The sequence below is a fragment of the Lactuca saligna genome, chromosome 7 (genome assembly GCF_052625555.1).
Source record: "Lactuca saligna cultivar CGN05327 chromosome 7, ASM5262555v1, whole genome shotgun sequence".
In the NCBI taxonomy this organism is placed as follows: domain Eukaryota; kingdom Viridiplantae; phylum Streptophyta; class Magnoliopsida; order Asterales; family Asteraceae; genus Lactuca; species Lactuca saligna.
The window spans coordinates 171,110,329-171,133,014 of NC_136423.1; the positions used below are offsets into that span (position 1 = coordinate 171,110,329).

Consider the following 22,686-nt stretch of genomic DNA (forward strand, 5'->3'; position numbering starts at 1 on the left):
AAGGTATAGGTTCAAAAGTAGTGAAAGATGTAAACTGTAAAGCCAAAAAAGTTATCAATTTCCCAAAACTGTCTGAATCAAACATCAAGAAAATTTATAAACATCAATATTTTCTAAATAAAAAGAATTAGATGAAATTCAAAACTTGATAATTTTAATTCAAAATGGGGACCCTTGTTGCCAAAAAGGTAGTCATATATGAAAGTTTGTTTATCACTTCAAAAACATGAAAGTTAATTTATCACTTCAAAAAAATGATGTTTTTAAATGAATTAAATACGATGAAATCTTAAACATAGAAGTAAGATCAAAAAATTATTCATAGAAGTTTGGGGTCTTACCCTTGTTAAAAAAAAAAAAAAAAAAAAAAAAAAAAAAAAAAAAACTTTGTTGATCAATTTTTTTTTTTTTTTAAAAAGATTGTTTCAAAAAGTGAAAAAAATATATACCGTGAAATCTTAAACCTATAATTATTCATAGTTAATTTTTAATTGTTAAATAAAAAAAAATCCAACTTTTCCATCTATTTACATACCTTCGTAGTTAACAGGTACATAAGTGCATATTATTTAGTCGTTACAATCTTTGTAAGTCTAATATACATGATAGAACTGTGTTACCTTTACAGGTGTGAGCTTTAACCTTCCCGTGTTATTTCATCAAACACCTGTTGAACATCATAAATATAAAGCATGAAACCACTTTACCACCGCAATTGAGCATTTAATCTAAAGAAAGTGAATTTTATTGATATGGTAATTGTTGGTGATTTTATATCATCAAATATTATTTAAGTGTAATAGGATTAAATTTGTTAACAAAAAGTGATCTTGTTGAATATTGAACAAGTTAGGATGGTGTAGGAGTGCACACTTGTTCAAGTTTTTCAAGATTTAAAGTACATTGCTATTTAGGGGCGAAGCCCCTAAACGAACGGGGGTCCGGGGGCAGCGCCCCTGGGAGCGGGGTCCCAGGGGCGGCAGCCCCTGGCGGGGTCCAAGGGGCAGAGCCCCTGGCTGGGATCGAGCTGTCTGTTTATTTGGACTATGTTGCTATATTAAAAATTGCATCAAAAATCCAATTTTAGAAAGTTGACCCTTTACTCCATGACATCCGTTTAATGACAGTTTGTTAGTTTTATGACAGTTTCTAACTGTCTGTTGACAGTTTTCAGACAGGATTGATATATCCGTTTTTTGGTCAATATTCTGGTACATGTTGAAGAACATTTTCATATACATTCTCAGATTTCATTCTCTGAATTTCATCCAATTGAGTGTTTGATCTGTACCATCGAAATACTTCAATTTGATAGTGAATCACGACTTTCAGAGAATCCAAGCAATCTATTCATCCTTTTTCTAACAGTAATTTAGTACATTATGTAGCTTTTTGAAAGTAAAACGCCATAATATGAAAACAAAAAGGTAAAGCGTAAGTGTAATGTTGGAGTAGAAAGAAATAAATTGAAATAGGAGTTACCGCTAACTTACTGGCTGAAGAGTATGAGAGGTTAAAATTTGAACATTTCCTTCTTTATGAAGAGTAGGCTCTCCCTTCTTGTTCATCTTCACCATGTCCGCAGCATTACCATGATCAACAGTCACCACAAATATTCCACCCACTTGATCTACTGCATCCAAGATCATTTGTTTCACAAAATTAAACCCCTTCATATATGTAACACCTGGTATGTTTTTTTCTTTGTGACTAGACGAGTTGGAGGATCAACTTGCCGAGTAGGGACGTGGCTGCAGACATTTTAAGTGACCGACTCAGCGAGTAGGTGGTGGATAAGTGAAACCCTAAATCTGAGGGTTTGTACCCTATATAAACAACTTAACTCAGCCCCCCTTGTCCCTAACACTCTCTTGAAAGCTCCATATCGAACCCTAGCTGTTTGTGTGTGATTTAAGGTCATTTTTGGTGTTCTAGTGTGGATTGTAAAGCTTGGAAGGAAGAAAGGAGCTTGGAAATTGAGTTGGGGCTTGTAGATCTAGAGATCTTACTTCATTTTCAGCAGCTTTAAGGTATAATGCCCCTGTCTTGACTCACCGATGTGTTTATTCATCTTTAACTTGGGACCTCCATGGATTTCTAAGTCATTTTTCGGATTTCGAAGTGTTGAGTGGGTTTTGACTTCAGATCTGGGCCTTAAGAGGGGTTTCATGGCATAAAGGTGCTAGCTTTAGGGCATGAGAGCCCCATGCACATTGTAGGACACTTTATATGGATTTTTTTAGCTAAAAACCCCATGCATGTGCATTAAGTTTGGAACCTTACGTATAAAATGGACATTAGGAGGCAGATCTATGGTTTTGGTGTGTTAGACCTCATTTAAAACGACTGTATGGAATTGGTCAAGGTTGGACTCGGCGAGTTATTCATGGCACTGGATGAGTCGGTGACCATTGTGAACCAAACCCTTTTTGTGTATGGGTAGGTCTTAAGAAGGAATTCCCTTGTGGGTTTAGACGCGAAAAGGGACCTGGAAGCCATGGGACTCGGCGAGTGGTATGAGCAGACTCGGCGAGTCCATAGCAATCTCACATCTTTGAAGATGGACTCGATGAGTTGTTCATACAACTCGTCGAGTCATATACTGGACAAGTTCTTAAGTTGGAGATGAACTCGACGAGTTCAAGAAGGAACTCGGCGAGTCAGATGAAGATGGTCTCGATGTTATGATTGAAGGAGAACCCGTCGAGTTTTTGCTAGAATCGACAAGTGGAGATAGGGTTTTGTGTGGGATTAGAGAAGCATGGACTCGACGAGTTGGTAGGCCAACTCGGCAAGTCAGGTCAACTGAATGTTGACTTTGACTGAACTTGGACTGACCCTGTTTAGGTTTGTATGTGATGTGTGTTGATTTGAAGGTTGTCGTGTAGGGATCGAGGAGTCGTAGGGAGTCGACTTGTGCGCCGAGGATAGTTCAGACACTGGACGATATTGAGGTGAGTTAACTTCCATTAGGGGTGGGTCTAAAGCCACAATGTCGGCCCACCAAAAAGGGGTATTTAAAAGATAATGGTCTTTGTGATAATTATCTTGGTCTAGTTATGTGTTGGTTATGAGGTTTATCTGAGTAGTATGTTATGTGTATGGTAGGGATTAGTTTCCCTGACAGTGGTCCTTAGGACCCAAGGGTAGGTCAGTACCCGGATATGCCTTATTGTATGCTTATATCTGTTGATTGTATGCTAGAAGTAGGGGGTGAAATAGTCCCCAGTTACCGGTTGAAAGATACCGATGTTGATTACCGGTTGAAAGATACCGATGATGGTTATCGGTTGAAAGATACCGATGAAGGTTACCGGTTGAATGATACCGATGAAGATTACCAGTTGAAAGATACCAAGGATATTGTATGGTATGTGGTATGATGAGGGAAACTCACTAAGCTTCATGCTTACAGTTTACAGTTTTAGTTTCAGGTACCTCTTCGTTGAAGGGGAAGGAGTCGGCGGTGTAGCAGTGCATCACACACACACACACATGTTTCCACAAGAATTTTTTGGGACTGTACTTTGATTTTCAATACTTATGATGTTATGGTTTGAAATACAACATTATGATTTTGTAATGGATGTTTTATTGACAATGTTTTGGTAAAATGTTTGTTAAATGCGTTAATTCAAAAATGAAATTTTTGGCCTTCAAAATTGGGTCATTACAATATACAATAAAAAACATAAAACAAATTAACAATTTTCTAATACATCTTTTTTTTTACCTTAACAGCATCATTAGCAGTCTTGCATGGTACAACACTAGCCTCAACAACACTGATATGCCCAACCATGTCACCATTTGGTATGTTCAAATGCACCTAAATGCAACAAATAACAACCTACTTTTAATTTATTTCGTTTCTATTTTTGAATTTGTATTTAAAAAAATATTCAAAAAATTGCTTTTTACCTGATAAAATCTTCCACAAAGGATAGCATCACATGCCTTCTGATCAATCTCCAAAGCTTTCAACTTTGGTTGAACATTAAATGTAATTCCACTATCACCCTCAACATATTCTTCTAGCTAAACATTGAAATATCCAGACCGGTTTCCATTCCAGAAATATGCCACATGTCTGAATTCCACTGCCTCACCATTAATGAAAAAGTCAAAACATGGTCACCTCAAGATTCAAGAAATCATGGTTTATGTAACAACGAAATTTCAAAACAAATTTTCATTTTTTATTTTAATAAAAATACTCCAATCATAATTCTCGAAAACATGTATCAATTGTTTTTACATAACATAAATGCAAATCAAAATCCCCAGAATCTCAAAATATCTCCACCATAAGTGTGTACTGATCATGTCGGCGCCTTCCTGCGATCATCACTGGTACCTGAAACACATAACACGAAAACGGTAAGCAATAATGCTTAGTGAGTTCCACAAAATACCACGTACAGCACACACGCCTTTCCAGGCCATAGCTCTATGGGATCTTCCGATATAAGTGTCTCAGGGGATTTCCATCCCAAACTCTGTTGACCTTCCGGTTCATGTTCTGTTGACCTTCGGGTCCATATCATCATATTCATATCATAACATATTACATATACAACATGCATCACATTTTTATCATACACATAAGACCTTCCGGTCACACATAATCACCCCATGGGGTAAGGCATAGTGAGAAGACTCACCTCGAACATGTCAGATAATCACTCATTCTCAATCCTCCGACCTAGCTTCCTCCTATAGCATAATTACATCTTTAATTAATACCTTCCTAACTTAATTTGACTAATGCCCTAAGTCAACACAAGTCAACTCTGGTCAACATTGATCAATGGCCACCCCCCCTTGACCCAACTCATCGAGTCAGGCACTGACTCGGCGAGTTCAAACATGAAATCCAGTCCCCTAAATCCCAACTGACTTACCGAGTCTTTTCCCCAACTCAGCGAGTTACCAATTGTGTAAGTCACATGACAACCCGGTCCGACTCGTCGAGTCTGCTCATGCACTCGGCGAGTTCATTCCATGCTCGAACTCAAATGGTCTTCTGAGGTCAGATCTGTTTCTCTAATCTATAGATCTGACCTTCCCAAACATGATAATCACGTAAAGGTTACATCTTGGCACCCATGCAACACCTACAAGGCTTTTTTTGGTGAAATGACCTCTAAAATGGTAACCTAAGTCCACAACTCAAAGGGAAAGGCATAAAGCAGAGCATTTGGGACTCTCTGGACCTTCTAAGGTCCAGATCTAGGTATCAATTCCCCATGGGACTTCTCACACTCCAAATACAAACTAATCAAGGCATGAAGAAACCCTAGATTTGATTATAGTAATAAAACATGAGAATAAGCTCTAAATAATACCTTAAATAGCTTCCTCTACCCAAATGAAAGTAGATCCATGCTCCCCAACTCTCCTAGCTTGACCTTCCTCTTCCCTTCTTGCCAACACACACAAGGATGATTAACAATGGCCTCTTTTCTCACTCACATGGACTCTCAGATGCTCTGGTGCTCTCAAGGACGAAGGTAGCCGCAATGAAGGGCTATAAGGTCCTTTAAATAGGGCTCAAACCCTGGAAATTAGGGTTTTAGTCGCCAGCACGGACTTGTCGAGTCCCCTTGCCGACTCATCAAGTCCACTCATTAATCTAGTCATCATCACGCGACCCTACTCGACGAGTCTAGACATCAACTCGTCGAGTCTCTCTCTCTTAGACTCCAAAAAAAATGATAAAAATAATACCTGAAATCCCGGATGTTACAATTCTCCCCCATTAGAATCAGACTTCGCCCCCGAAGTGTCGCTCTGCAAACAATTTTGGATACTGCTCCTGCATCTCTAAGTCCGGCTCCCAAGTCAGCTCGGACCCCTTCCGATGTTGCCACTGGATCTGAACTAGGGACACCTCCTTGTTCCTTAGAACCTTGATTCTCCTATCTCGGATCGAGATTGGCCTCTCAACATAATTCAGGCTCGCATCCACCTGAATGTCCTCTAATGGAACCACTGCTGACTCATCGGCAATACACTTTCTCAACTGAGACACGTGGAAGGTTTCATGAATCTGACTCAGCTCGGCAAGTAGCTCCAAACGATACGCTACACTGCCCACCCTAGTTGTCACCCTGAATGGATCGATATATCGAGGTCCCAACTTGCCTCTCTTCATGAATCGAATCACACCTTTCCAAGGTGATACCTTCAGGAGAACGAAATCACCAACCTGAAACTCGAGCTCTAAACCACGCCTATCAGCGTAGCTCTTCTTGCTACTTTGGGCCGTCAGCAACCTCTGCCTGATCTGTTGAATCTGATCATTCGTATGGAATCCTATCTTCGTACTACCATCACACGTTGTCCTACCTCTCCCCAACAAATGGGAGTCCGACACCTTCTTCCATACAACAGCTCGAAGGGAGGCATATCGATGCTCGAATGGTGGTTGTTGTTATAGGAAAACTCAACCAAAGGTAGATACGTGTCCCAACTTCCTCCGAAGTCTAATACACAAGCTCGAAGCATGTCCTCGAGTGTCTGGATAGTCCGCTCACTCTAACCGTCGGTCTGAAGGTGATAAGCAGTGCTGAAATGCAATCTCATACCCAACTCCTCATGAAACTTCTTCCAGAACTTGGAAGTAAAACATACATCTCTATCTGATACAATTGAAATAGGCACCCCATGCCGAGACACTACCTCCCTCACATATATTTATGTCAACTTCTCTGCGGAAGAACTCTCACTGATAGAAAGGAAGTGAGCACTTTTCGTTAATCGATCCACAATCACCCAAATTGCATCGACACCCCCTGGGGTTCTTGGCAGTTTGGTGATGAAATCCATAGAAATTTGTTCCCACTTCCACTGGGGAACCTCAAGTGGCTGCAACTTTCCATACGGACACTGGTGCTCGGCCCTAACCTGACGACAGGTCAAGCACCTCTCTATAACCCACGCAACATCTCTCTTCATACAAGGCCACCAATAGTCTCTCTTTAGATCCAAATACATTTTTGTGGCCCCGGGATGGATCGAGAATCTCGTTCTATGCGCCTCCTCCATCAAAACATTGTGTGCCCCACCAATAAACAACACCCAGATCCAACCATGAAAAGTCATAAGCCATCGGCTATCAGTCACAAACTTATATACATGCCCAATCACTTGCTCCATCTTGCAGTTATCCGGTCTTACAACCTCTGCTTGGGCCTCACGAATGATATCTAACATCGGAGTCATCACGGTCATTCTCTTACATATACCTCGTATCGGAACACTCTCTGCCCTCTGACTCAAGTCATCGACTACCACATTCTCCTTGCCCGGGTGGCACAAGATCTCACAATTGTAATCCTTCACCACATCCAGCCATCTCCTCTGCAGCATATTCAGGTTGTGTTGATCCATCAAATACTTCAAACTCTTGTGGTCTGTGTAAATGGTACACCGAACCCCATACAAATAGTGGCGCCAGATCTTGAGAGTGAACACTACCGCTCCCAACTCCAGATCGTGAGTGGGATACCTCGCCTCATGAGGCTTCAGCTGCCTCGATGCATTTTCTATCACATGCCCCCTCTGCATAAGCACTGAACCTAACCCTGATATCAATGCATCACAGTATACCACAAAATTCTCAACTCCCTCTGGAAGGGATAACACTGTGGCTTCGTACAACTTCTGGCGAAGACTCTCAAACGAAGTCTGCTGCTTCGGACCTCATGAAAAAGAAACACCCTTTCGGGTCAACCTAGTGAGTGGCACTGCAATTTTGGAGAAATCCTAAATGAATCTCCGATAATAACCGGCCAACCCCAGAAAACTCATGATCTCTACGGCATACTTTGGCACTTCCCAACTCATCACCGCCTCAATCTTGGTCGAGTCGAGCAATATCCCACTTTGATTAACAAGATGCCCCAAGAATTGGACCTCTTGTAACAAAAAATCACACTTGGAGAATTTGGCATAAAGCCTCTCTGACCTCAATACCTCGAGGATCTCCCTCAAATGCTCCCCATGCTGCTCTCGAGATATAGAATACACTAGAATATCAACAATAAACACGATTACCGATCGATCCAACATCATCCGGCATACTTTGTTCATGAGATCCATGATCGTTGGTGGTGCATTGGTGAGCCTAAAAGGCATCACCACAAACTCATAGTACCCATATCGCGTCCTGAACGCCGTCTTCTGGATATCCTCATCACGCACCCTCATCTGGTGATATCCAGACCTCAAATCTATCTTGGTAAACCAAGGTGCGAACCATCCTTTTTCTTGACAAAAAGGATCGGCGTTCCCCACGACGAGCTACTTGGCCGAATAAACCCCTTCCCCAACAGCTCCTCAAGCTGCGAGGATAACTCCTGCATCTCTGGAGGTGCAAGGCAATAGAGCGCCTTGGCGCTAGGTGCTGCCCCCGGAACCAAATCGATATGGAACTCTACCTGCCTCTTGTGAGGCACACCCGATAACTCCTCGGGGAAAACATCTGGGAACTCGCACACTATCAGAACCTCGCCAACTGATCTCGGTCTCCTTGAATCAATCCTTGTATCCATTACATAAGCTACGAACCCCTTGCAGCCCTGCTGTAAACTCTGCCTCGCTCTGGCAGCCGAACAGAATGCTGACCCACTTTGAGTTCCCTCGCCATAGACTGTCAGCACTCCACCACTAGGATCTTGAATCGTCACCAATTGCTGCTCGCAGTCTATCACAGCCCCAAATCGGCTCAACCAATCCATGCCCACGATGACACATACGTCCCCCATCGCAATCAGGACCAGATCTATCGGAAACTCAACGCTGAAAATATCAAGCACACATCCTCGAATCACGTCCGTGGCATACACTGCTCGCTCGTTAGCTATAGAAACTCATAAAGGTCGACTCATCGCCTCTCGTTGGATAGTGATGTGTCTACTGAACGCTAATGAAACAAATGACCGACTCGCATCCGAGTCAAAAAACACCAAAGCAGGTACAGAATTCACAAGGAAAGTACCTACGCATATGATAATATAAACACAAGATCTCATCATAAACAAATAGTAACAGAATACACACCAGCCATGACTTTGGGCGCTGCACGGACCTCCTCCGCTGTTAACTGGAAGGCTCTCCCGCGAGCCTTTGGTGCCTCGGCCGTCACTGGCTGAACCTCAGTAGCGCGCACAGCGGCAGGGGCAGATCCCTGCTGTGCTCCATGTGCTATCTCCGCAGCTGCGGACACTCAGCCTTCCGATGGCCCGTCTGGATGCAATGAAAGCAAACCATGAATCCCTTAGGGCAGTCCTTGGCTATACGCCCCTCCTTGCCACATTTGTAGCAAGCACTAGATCGAAAAACTCCATCATGTCCCTTGCCACACTTTCCGCAAGTGCGACCCTTCTGGCCTCCAGATCTCGAATAGGCGGGCTTTGCCCGCTTGGCTACCGGATGAGACTGTGTCGTCCACCTATCCAACCCCTAAGACTCAGCCTCCTCCCTGGCCTGAGTCTCCAACTCAATCTCCCTCTTACGGGCATTCGCCTGAAGCTCAGTAAATGTCCGGTATGTCGAGTTCGATATGAGCTCCCGAATGTCCCTCCTCAGAATGCTTAGATACCGACTCATGTGCGCCTTCTCAGATGACACGTGCTCAAGGCAGAACATCGCCCTCTCATGAAACTTCCTGGTGATCACAGTCATGGACTCAGTACCCTGCTTGAGGGTCAAGAACTCCTGGGCCAACCATACCCTTTCCACCAGGGGAACGTACTCGTCTCTGAACATAGTGGTGAACCTCTCCCAGGTCACCGCTGAGATCTCCGCAAAAGTAAGATGCACCGTTACAAATTTCCACCAGTCCTTTGCTCCCAAGAGAAACTGGTTCAGTGCAAACTGAACCCTCAGATGCTCTAGACACGAACAGGTGTAGAAGCATCCCTCAATATCAGATATCCATCTCATTGCAACAATCGGATCCTACGTCCCATCAAACTCTGGTGGCTTCGTGTTGCTGAACTCCCGATACAGCAACGAGTCACCTCCTTGCGGCCTGGAAGCAGCGACGGCTGCGGTGGCCATAGCAACAGCAACGTTAGTAAAAGCGGCGTACCGCTCATCAAAGGTCTCAATCAGCGTGATCTTGATAGACCCGAACATCTCTGGTATCTCAGCTCAGATGGCCGCAACCACCTCATCATGAATCATCTGGCAGAGCTCCTCATCGCTCGCACCCCCTCGCTAGTCCCTAGTCTGTGGCATGTCCCAACCATGATGCCTTTGAAATACAACATAAAAATATCATAGACTCTCCTGAGTATACTTGCACTCGATAACTCAACCCTACTTTCTCCCTAGTACCCTAAGGATTCTTACTTGGACTGCGCACTGATCTGGTGTCTTCGGTAGTACGGGCCCAATACTACTGCCCACACCGCATCAACATTCACCCTAAGTCCTCCTCCTAGGATCCCAGCTCACAAATACTCTACATCTCGCTAGCATATGCTACCCTTTGGTAAGCCTCTCATAAGCTCCTCGTTGCTCCCTACTCACTCTCAAGCATCTCTCAGCAGTAGAAATCTCCTAGCCTAAGGCATCACAAATCAGGCCACTCTAGACCTAACATGAATACCTAGCCTACTCTAGCATGCATAACATATCATATCATATCTCATAACACATAATGTAAGGGTATTTTGAAAATCACCGTTCGGGCGTTGGTTGATCGTACACACTGCTTCTTTCTGCTTTCCTCAAATTCTTTTACTTTTTGGAAAAATTGTTTCTTTTATGAAAATGCTTCTCAAATCCTCAGTTTGAGTTCAAATACACCCGAAGGAGAATCCGAATCCCTCAAACCAAGGCTCTAATACCAACGTGTAACACCAAAATTTCAAAACAAATTTTCATTTTTAATTTAATAAAAATACTCCAATCATAATTCTCGAAAACATGTATCAATTGTTTTTACATAACATAAGTGTAAATCAAAATCCCCAGAATCTGAAAATATCTCCACCATAAGTGTGTAATGATCATGTCGGTGCCTTCCCGCGATCATCACTGGTACCTGAAACACATAACACGAAAACGGTAGGCAATACTGCTTCGTGAGTTCCCCAAAATACCACGTACAACACATACTCCTTTCCAGGCCATAGCTCTATGGGATCTTCCGATCCAAGTTTCTCAGGGGATTTTCATCCCATAACTCTGTTGACCTTCCAGTCCATATCATCATATTCATATCATAACATATTACATATACAACATGCATCACATTTTTATCATACACATAAGACCTTCAGATCACACATAATCACCCAATCGGGTAAGGCATAGTGAGAAGACTCACCTCGAACATGTCGGATAATCACTCGCGCTCAATCCTCCGACCTAGCTTCCTCCTATAGCATAATTACATCTCTAATTAATACCTTCCTGACTTTATTTGACTAATGCCCTAAGTCAACACAAGTCAACTCTGGTCAACATTGGCCAATGGCTACCCCCACCCCCTTGACCCAACTCGTTGAGTCAGGCACTGAATTGGCGAGTTCATACGTGAATTCCAGTCCCCTAAATCCCAACTGAATCACCGAGTCTTTCCCCAACTCAACGAGTTACAACCTGTGTGAGTCACAGGACAACCCGATCCGACTCGTCGAGTTTGCTCATGCACTCAGCGAGTTAATTCCATGCTCGACTTCAAATGGCCTTTTGAGGTCAGATCTGTTTCTCTAATCTCTATATCTGACATTCCCAAACATGATAATCACGTAAAGGTCACATCTTGGCACCCATGCAACGCCTACAAGGCTTCTTTTGGTGAAATGACCTCTAAAATGGTAACCTAAGTCCACAACTCAAAGGGAAAGGCATAAAGCAAAGCATTTGGGACTCTCTGGACCTTCTAAGGTCCAGATCTAGGTACCAATTCCCCATGGGACTTCTCACACTCCAAATACAAACTAATCAAGGCAGGAAGAAACCCTAGATTTGATTATATCAATAAAATACGAGAATAAGCTTTGAATAATACCTCGAATAGCTTCCTCTGCCCAAATGAAAGTAGATCCAAGCTCCCTAACTCTCCTAGCTTGACCTTCCTCTTCCCTTCTTGCTAACACACACAAGGATGATGAACAATGGCCTCTTTTCTCACTCACAAGGACTCTCAGATGCTCTGGTGCTCTCAAGGATGAAGGTAGCCGCAATGAAAGGCTATAAGGTCCTTTAAATAGGGCTCAGACCCGGGAAATTAGGATTTTAGTCGCCAGCACGGACTCGTCGAGTCCCCTCACCTACTCATCGAGTCCACTCATTAATCCAGTCATCACCACGCGACCCTACTCGACGAGTCTAGGCATTAACTCGTTGAGTCTCTCTCTCATAGACTCCAAAAATAAATGATAAAAATAATACCTGAAATCCTGGATGTTATAGCTTCTTTCAAACAAATAAATTACCTGCAAGTGAAAGTATGGATCCCATTGTGAACCAAGCATTCACCAAACGTCCTATCAATCAATGGAGAAGATACAAGGTAGTGATTTGGAAGCTTCAATTCTCCATCATGCTGAAACATATCTGCATACCTAATTTTTAGGACCCACACTCTATCGAATTTATCAAACTTTTCATATTCAACGGCTTGTTCAAGCATGGTCATACGATCTACACGGAAGTTGAACCAACATTTATCTGTTGGCATTCAAAATGTAGAACCCAAAATCATAAGGAAATAATAGCAGGAGCAATAGTAGAAAAAAAGATACACGAGTATTTAACATCTCAACAGTGTACTTTTACAACTTCAAATGCTATCATACCACATGTATCATGAAACAGTTTTTTGAACCACTACCATGTTCGTAGATGTATGATTAATATACAAAATTTAGAAATAGGTGAAAACCTAAACCATGAAGTTTCCAGTGTACAAGGCACAAACTGAAAATCATTTTCAAGGAAGTGAGAAAGCAAGAAGCCAATTCCACACTAGGTTAAAATAATTTGGATACATAGTAACCACAGTAAATGTAACGTTCGTAGATCCGGGCTAGTCAATTTAGAGGCAATAAGTGTCGAAAACTACTTTTATACAAATGATTATTTAGAATAAATAATCTTAACCAAGTTGTAGAATATGTCTCAAGGTTTCCGTACATATAAAGAACGCCGAAATCCGAGTTATAACGAAGAAGTTATGACCCGTCGAAGTTTCGCGACGGAACCGGCACGGCACCGGGAAGCGTAAATAGTGATTTTATGATGGATGAATTTCTAGCCTTACTGATCTAACTAAAGTCTTAGAATATGTTAAACCTAGAAAATCCATAAAAAGAACGCTCAAATCTGACTTCGTATGAAGAAGTTATGATTTTTGAAAGATTCGGCTTAGCAGTGCACAACCCGAAACTCGAATTTTAGTTCGAGCGGTTTTTGGCTTACGTGACTTAAATGAGAGTTGAATATCTCATTAATAGGAACTTCACAGTAAAAATACAGACGAAAACAGAGTCCGTATGAAGGAGTTACGAATTCTTCGCGGTCATTTAACAGTCTAAACGCCTAGTACTGTTAAATTTAAGATCGGTAGAGAATTAGCCGATGGGGTCAAAATGAAAGTTGTAGATATTATTTTTACCTATGTGTGGATATAAAGAACGTCAAAAACGGAGGTCGTATGTGAAAGTTACGGATTTTAGAAGTCGGAAGTATATTGTGCGAAAATGGTGGTGTGGCACAATCTTGGCCATTGCTTTCTCCTCACGTCTTGCCACTAGATGGTGACATGTGGCACCAAGTTCATCCATTTTCACCCTATAAATAAAACCTCTCCCACCCTCATTTTCTTCACACCTTTCTCATTCTTTCTTCTCTTTACTCTCTCTCTAGAACCTCTCTCCAACCCCGAAACCCCCCGAAAAGCCTAGGGAACCTCCCTAGCACGAGGTGGAAGCCCGTGAGTGCTCGACGGCTCCGAGAAGAAGAGCTTTTCCGCACGGGAATGCTGCTCCAAGCAAAGCCTGGTTTTCTATAAAACCCGTTGTATGTGAGCTACGCCTACGCTATTTTTAATATGGTTTTTATTTAATTATATTAACGTTATTAAGAACATATAATAAGTAATTGGGCTATTATTATGGGTTATATAAGTATTATTTAACGGTTATATGATAGTAATAATAGCTAGACTATTATTTAGTCTCGGTGAATAATAGACTAAACTCTAGTGGTAATAATACTAGGTTTCGTCGAAGGAAATTATTTTTTTTCAAGAAGTGTAGCGTTGTCTGAGTTCGGAATCACCACCCTTTCAAGTGAGTGCATAGTTACTTTCATCTTACTCATAGATATGAAGTATTTTATATAAATTAAGTGCTATGTGTACATATTATCTGAATACTTGTTATCTATGCTAAATGAACGATTTTATACATGTTTTAAATGATTTAAACTGTATATGCATTTTATATCTACGATAATGTTGGGGTAAACATGGGTAGATATAATAGATGGAATATGAGTTGAATGATGAGTTGAGAGGTGTTATAGACCACGAGGTGAGGGTGAGAGGTGGACAATGTAAGAAGCCTTTTTCCCAAATGATGGCCCCGTCATTCAGCAGAGTATGGATGACAACCACAGACTATTCTAGACAGTCCAGTCGAACACTAGCAGACTTGCAACCTGTAGGTTTTGTGAATATGTTAAACCTAGAAAATCCATAAAAAGAACTCCCAAATCTGACTGCGTATGAAGAAGTTATGATTTTTCTAAGATTCGGCTTAGCAGTGCACGACCCGAAACTCCAATTTTAGTTCGAGCGGTTTTTGGCTTACATGACTTAAATGAGAGTTGAAGATCTCATTAATAGGAACTTAACAGTAAAAATACAGACGAAAACAGAGTCCGTATGAAGGAGTTACGAATTCTTTGCGGTCAATTAACAGTCTAAACGCCTAGTACTGTTAACTTTAAGATCGGTCGAGAATTAGCCGATGGGGGTCAAAACGAAAGTTGTAGATATTATTTTTACCTACGCGTGGATATAAAGAACGTAAAAAACGGAGGTCGTATGTGAAAGTTACGGATTTTAGAAGTCGGAAGTATATTGTGCGAAAATGGTGATGTGGCACAATCTTGGCCATTGCTTTCTCCTCACGTCTTGCCACTAGATGGTGACATGTGGCACCAAGTTCATCCATTTTCACCCTATAAATAGAACCTCTCCCACCCTTATTTTCTTCACACCTTTCTCATTCTTTCTTCTCTTTACTCTCTCTCTAGAACCTCTCTCCAACCCTGAAACCCCCCGAAAAGCCTAGGGAACCTCCCTAGCACGAGGTGGAAGCCCCTGAGTGCTCGACGGCTCTGAGAAGAAGAGATTTTCCACATGGGAATGCTGCTCCAAGCAAAGCCTGGTTTTCTATAAAACTCGTTGTAAGTGAGCTACGCCTACCCTATTTTTAATATAGTTTTTATTTAAATATATTAACGTTATTAAGAACATATAATAAGTAATTGGGCTATTATTATAGGTTATATAAGTATTATTTAACGGTTATATAATAGTAATAATAGCTAGATTATTAATTAGTCTCAGTGAATAATAGACTAAACTCTAGTGGTAATAATACTAGGTTTCGTCGAAGGAATTTTTTTTCAAGAAGTGAAGCGCTGTCTGAGTTCGGAATCACCACCATTTCAAGTGAGTGAATAGTTACTTTCATCTTACACATAGATATGAAGTATTTTATATAAATTACGTGCTATGTGTGCATATTATCTGAGTACTTGTTGTCTATGCTAAATGAACGATTTTATACATGTTTTAAATGATTTAAACTGTATATGTATTTTATATCTACGATAATGTTGGGGTAAACATGGGTAGATATAATATATGGAATATGAGTTGAATGATGAGTTGAAAGGTGTTATAGGCCACGAGGTGAGGGTGAGAAGTGGACGATGTGAGAAGCATTTTTCCTAAATGATGGACCTGTCATTCAGCAGAGTATGGATGACAACCACAGACTATTCTAGATAGTCCAGTGGAACACTAGCAGGCTCACAACCTGTACGTGCTGTGAACGATGTGTTCACCTGGTGTACTCTAAACCATGGTGATCATGCAGACTTGATGCCTAAACCCTGGTGATCATGCAGACTTGATGCCTAAACGCTGGTGATCGTGCAGACTTGATGCCTAAACCTTGGTGATCATGCAGACTTGATGCCTAAACCCTGGCGACTATGCAGACTAAGTGCCCATTGTGTAAACCGTGGCAATGATGGACTTTGTGCCGATTCCTTAGGATGATCCTTAGGAATGAATGAACGAGGAATAGTTGATTCTTAGGGTAGATCCTTAAGATTAAAGAAGATAATGGGGATGGGTAATTGGGTTGTTTGTTTGATTGTTTAAATAGAATAATTATATTATTGTGGGTTGAAAACCCTATGTACTCACCAGGTTTCCCAACCTGACCCACTCAGTTTTATGTATTACAGGTAGTGGCGCATGAGCATAGATGTGATGTTTTGGATGAGGGATTACGGATATAGGCCTGTAGATATGAAATAATGTAGTAAGGCTTATATTGTATTGTTTATATTTATGTACTGTATCGAACATGACATCCCAAGTCTTTTAATGAAATACATTTCTAAGGAAATGCTTTTGATAAATCTTTATCATATTATTGTTTTGGGACAAATTCCACAACTCTTTTATTAAAAGATTAATCTGATTTTGAAATAAAGTATAAACAAAACCGGTCTTTTTTTGCCGTGATTTTGGGGATGTCACAGTAAGCCTATACAGCATATCCAATAACACGTAATCATGAAAACAGTGGATTTGATCAGTGTCAAGAAAAATCAAAAGGCATCGATCGTGCCTTACTACTAAAAATCAACAATCAGAGAATTTATACTTTCTGTTCAATGAAGCTTCACCAACATTGTTGTGGATGGAAGATGACTTTGCACCAAAACTTAACGCTCGGGCGTAGCTTGCGGAGGCTTGAATACCATTGGGCCAACAAATATGCGTTCTTGAATAAACATTACCAGATGAAGATAAAATCACAATCATTTACAGAAACAAATCGACCCAAAAAAATTGAGCCTCTAATTTGAAAAATCAAAAAATACCTGTGTCCTAGCTGAGTTGTTGCGCCAGAGACTCCACACCGATGGAAATATCGGATCAGAGAGGTCGTGGGAAGAATCTGATAAGGAGAAGGAGTCGTCGACATTCGATTGTATGACTCAGTGGTGAAGTGAAAATGGAGAAAACATTGAGATAGTGGCGGTGGTCTGTACTACCGCCATCGAAGCCTGCCCTCTTCCCAAAGCCCTAAACCGAAAGCAACAGGTCCAGTTGACATAAGGATAGGACGGTAGCCACCAATTCGGTGTAGGTTTCATCAGTTGTTCTTTATAATGGAGCACGTGAACATCGTCGTGGGTATGGTTCGGTTTCCTGCTGCGTTCATCATAATGCAGATACCTTGTATATGAGCCGTGGTCCATAACTGACCATCTTGTTTATGGAACGGTGAAATCCAGTGGGAGGATGATGTGTTCGCCGCTGGTAGGGTTTGTTGAAGCAAGGATTTCTTCGGCCTCCCTCTCCTCGGCTTCACTACTTCGCCATGGCTTGTGTCCGTTGAAGCAAGCGTTTGGGTTCGTTCAAGAACGAAGCAAGCTGTGAGTTAGTGTAATAAAGGAGTAAGTAGCGGTAGAACAGTGGCGTTGTGGAGACAGTGAGAAACTGTAAGGACAACTCAGTTTAGGAAAGGAAAATGGAAGCGGTGGAAGGAACTGGAAGATAGACAAACGTCGTCTGCAATCGACACCGCCATTGACAAAGATGTTGAGTAGCTGTGAGCGTTGGAGAAAACCATGGAAAGCAGTCGATTAGCAATTTCTTGATTTTGATCAACCCAAATCAAGTTGGTAGAGAGTGAGGTATAAAAGAAAAACAAAATATTTGAGGTATAGAAGAAATAGAACAGAGTGAGGCGATGGTTTGGAGGCGGGTAGGGAATAGAATGAACTGGAGAGTGATCGTCCCCAAAAGATGGAGGCAGATGCAAAAAATAGAAGGCGGTGGAAGCAAGTGTATGTGATTGGGCGAGGGACGGTGAGTAAACGTGGATGAACGGTGATGGAGCAGCTACCATGGTTGAGGAAGTGAACCCGAGGAACAATACTCTGATTAGGTACTGTTCCTAACAATGATCATTCTTTAGTATATATATATATATATATATATATATATATATATATATATATATATATATATATATATATATATATATATATATATATATATATATATATATATGATTTAAAACTAACACTAAATGAACAATTATATTTAATTTTATTTTAGAATAAATCACATTTAGATGTCATTAAATGATTTGGTTTTATGAACGTTTATTTTATCATATTGTTCAAATCAAATATTTATAAGTTACAACTTTACCTATCAAAATAGTGTAAAATTTATTATTTCATAGTTAATGTAAATAACAAAATCATTTTCAACAAGAAACTCTTGTCAAATTTAATTATATATTATATAATGTCAATATATTTAACCCGCAAACATATGCCAAGTATTATTAATACAAGCATGGATGGACTTCAGGATTGTGCTTAAGGAATTATGGGCCGAAAACCTCATTAGATGACATTATTAATAGATGATTAACTGTTCATTATGGTTACATGAACACAACAATTTCGTCATAGAGAGGCTAGCAACTAGGGTTTTCTAAAGAGAAAGAAGAGCAGTGGAGATCATCTTTGTGCCTTGGTTTGCTACCAGCATCCGGGGTAAGTAATTAAATCGACGAACATTATTCGACTGTTAATTATTTAAGATGTTCGTCCCGTAGAAATGATGTTTAGAGTTGTAATGGACCAATGATCTGTGCAAAGGATCAATGGTCATGTGATCTGGGATATCTAACATCTTCCCGTTGAAGGACCTAATTAGCAGCAAAGTGAGCTGATGATGTAATCACTAAACAGAACCCAATGTGATTTTCTTGCTCTCTCTGAGGCTTGCTGCTACACAAGATTGAAAAAGAGAGATATATGAACTTTGGCTGTGTGGAGTTGGCGTCCTTTAGACGCATGCCCCATATTCCAGACGTGAGACTATAGCATGAATAATAGAGCTAGTTGTAATTTTGTCCTTTTAGTTTCAAAGGGCATAGTAAAACACGCTTTCATTGTTTACAATTGTCGACGTGGCCTTTCCCATGTCCATACAAAAGGAATGACTTTAGAAAATCTAATTAGTGTTTGTACGAATAAAATATGACATCTATGTCTTAAATCTAAAAGGTATGGCTTTTAAATTTAAAATGATTAAAGGTTAATGGGTTGCCAAGTTCATGCCACTACGTGGGTAATTTTGATATCATATATTTATATTATGAGGTTTTATTAATAGAGATAAAAAAAAAAAAAAAAAAAAAAAAAAAAAAAAAAATCTAGGTATTATTACAAGTATAAGTCCCATATTATTAAGATTCTTTTGGTGTTATAGATATTCATAATCATTTGATTGGATTCATAACACTAATAATATAGTATGGACTGAAAAACCACATTATGTAATTGTTACTATTTTTTACAATGTTGTTTTTAGTTAAATATTATATTAATTCTAGTATTCGTAAAAATAAAATATGTATATTATATGTTTTTAAAATATTTCAATATGATATGTGTTAACAATATTATTTTCAAATAATAGAATATTACATATATTATATTTTTATGAAAAATAGAATGTTACAATATTTCATTAGAAAAAAAAAATGGTACCACGGTTTCACAAATGAAATGTTAGAGTTCTTTGTAATAATACTTTAGTAAGTTTGTAAAAGAAAATTTTCAAAAATATTTTGTTAAGGATATGAATGTTTTGTTTAAATGATTATAACTTTTATATAAAAAATAAGACATAAAAATTTTAATTCTCCAAATGAGAAATCTTTTTAAAGGTTACTATACATCATACTAGGTGATAACATATGTAATACACGCTTAATAAATTAAAATAATAAAGATAATAATCGTAACAAAATAAGTGGAATATGAAACATAGACTATTGTCCGTTTGGTGGTTATTCCTCCCTTATATGCTTTCAAACTCTTTGTAACTTTATTTATCCTTGTTGTTCCCAAAAAAAAATAAATAAATAAATAAATAAATAAAACCAACTGGAATATGATATTCTTTATAATTGCTTATTTCATGGAATTGATTCATAAACATTTTATAATTGTAACAAAATAAGTGGAATATGAAACATAGACTATTGTTGGTTCGGTCGTTATTACTCTCTTATATAATTTCAAACTCTTTGTAATTGTTTTCTAGCATCTTGCTAGTGTCTTTATTTATCCTTGTTGTCCCAAAAAAACTGGAATATGATATTATTTATAATTGGTTATTTCATTAAATTGATTCTTAAACATTTTGTATTTCAAAAATGCTATTAATAATGTTAATTTTAAAGGATTTAGAAGAAGATTTAAATGTAAAATCATAGAAAAAGATACGTGTCAATTTTAGAATGTATGAGAAAAGAAATTGAAAATTATACATATATATATATATATATATAAAAAAAAAAAAAAAAAAAAGACAACTAATAAGTTTATGACTCTTTTATTAGAAGATAGATATACATAATTCAAATTGCTATTAATACTGTTCATTTTAAGAGATTTAGAAAAAGATTTAAATGAAAATATAAAATCATAGAAATTTTTTAGAGAAAATGAGAAAAGAAATTAGAAATCATAAATAAATGACAAATGTCAAATTTATGGTTCTTTTACTAGAAGAGATAGATATTATTAAAATTTTGAAAAGAAAATTTATAAAATAAGTTTTTTTCATATACTAAGTTTATTTTAAAATGTTACATGTTTTTTAAAAAGATATGTTTATGATAATTTGATCTAAAATATGACGATTCGAAATATTTATGATTCAAAATAATTATGATTCAATATATTTATGATCACTAATTTGTTATTATTTACAAATATTTCGATTCATATATTTTATAATCTTTAATTATTCTATCTTTTATGATTTAAAATTAAATGAATCAAAAAATATAACGATTCAAATGTTATAGTGAACAAAAACTTTATTTAATTCAATATATTATGATCCAATATCATATGAGTTCAAATATAATATAACATAAATTACTATTATTCAAAATGATATAATCTAAAATTTTATAATCTAAATTCTCATGATTTAAAATAATATGATCCAAAATTTTAAGACCGAAAAGAAAAATATATGATACATAATATCATTATGATTCACAACTTTTTATAACTGATAAACATCAAAACTCCAACCGAGAGTTTATTCAAAAAAATAAAAAGGTTAAAATAAATAATAAAAAAACAAAAAAATAAGAACAAGAAACTTCAATGGCGTACTAAAAACGTTAAAAATTTATAAAACACAAAGTAGAAAAATTAGGAACAAAAAAACTCGAGTATATATTGATCTAAAAAAATTTTAAAAATATTTTTTAAACAAGTTATAAAAAACTAAATAACGAAAAAAATTTATAAAAACTAGAAAAACCGAGTATATTATTATCTAAAATAGTTTTTTTTCAAATATTTTTTATAAAAATAAAAATAAAAAACGAAAAAGAAAAGAAATATTCATTTATATGACGTTTCATGGATGTTCATCAAATATGATTATTTCCTCGAGTTCGTATTAAGTTAAACGAACATGCATTATATGCGGATGCATCACAACCAAGTCAATGGGTTTGAAGTTTGTGCCCTTAGAGAAATGGATGGTGGAGAATTGTCATCGCGATTCCTAACATTTTTTGGGTTACATGGGTTACCCTTGTAGTCTTTTCTCTAAAATGCCATGGGCTACCTCCATGGTCTGACATCTAAGTGTCATGGGCTACCCCTATGGTCTTCCCTTGAAATGAATTGGGCTGCTCCTATGGTTTGATATCCAAGTGTCATGGGCTACCTCCTATGGTCTTCCATACAAATACAACGGGCTACCCCCAGGGTTTTCCAAGCAAGTATCACAAAGACAAATAGCATACCACATAACAAGTAATGGGCCGACATTGGTGCCTTCGACCAATCGATATGGTAAGAAGACTCACCTCGCACTGCCAAATCTCACAAAAAGAATCTCTGGCTGTTGGCTCGCTAAAATCCATGCGCTATCAATCACAATATAATCATCCAATCGATAATTGGATCCTGACTCACTCTATGAGTCCAAACTAGGGTAAAAGACCTTTTTACCCTTCCCTATACTTGGCCTAAGGTTCAAGCCCAAATGTCCAAAGGCCCAAATTCCAACATAATCACCCAAGGCCCAACTATGGTCCAATTTTCCAAATTTGGACCCCCAAAACCCTTTATGTGCCTAAAATCCAAAGGAGCGCTAAAGGTATAAACTAGATGTCCAAAAAGAAGTCTAATGGCTCAACAAGGCCCAAACTAATAAAACCCAACAATGGCCCAAACTTCAAAAGCCTAAAACGACCCTATGGTGTGTACACCCCGCATACTCAACCACGATGTGTGAAGTACAACTGCCTAATGCACGATCCTCACATCACGCTGACCGTACCT

The 22,686-nt window shown here is 38.8% G+C and overlaps 1 protein-coding gene across 1 annotated transcript; it reads right to left on the reverse strand.

The window, feature by feature from the left end:
• Positions 1–337: 337 nt before the first annotated feature.
• On the reverse strand, positions 338–12,703 carry LOC145007456 (2,3-bisphosphoglycerate-independent phosphoglycerate mutase-like). Its single transcript, XM_078966391.1, has 7 exons — positions 12,459–12,703; positions 3,922–4,012; positions 3,734–3,829; positions 1,494–1,670; positions 643–667; positions 450–464; positions 338–342 (listed from the first exon to the last, which is right to left on the reverse strand). Exons 1-7 carry the CDS (start codon positions 12,701–12,703, stop codon positions 338–340), a joined length of 654 nt encoding a protein of 217 aa, XP_078822517.1.
• Between the last annotated feature and the right edge of the window lie 9,983 nt (positions 12,704–22,686).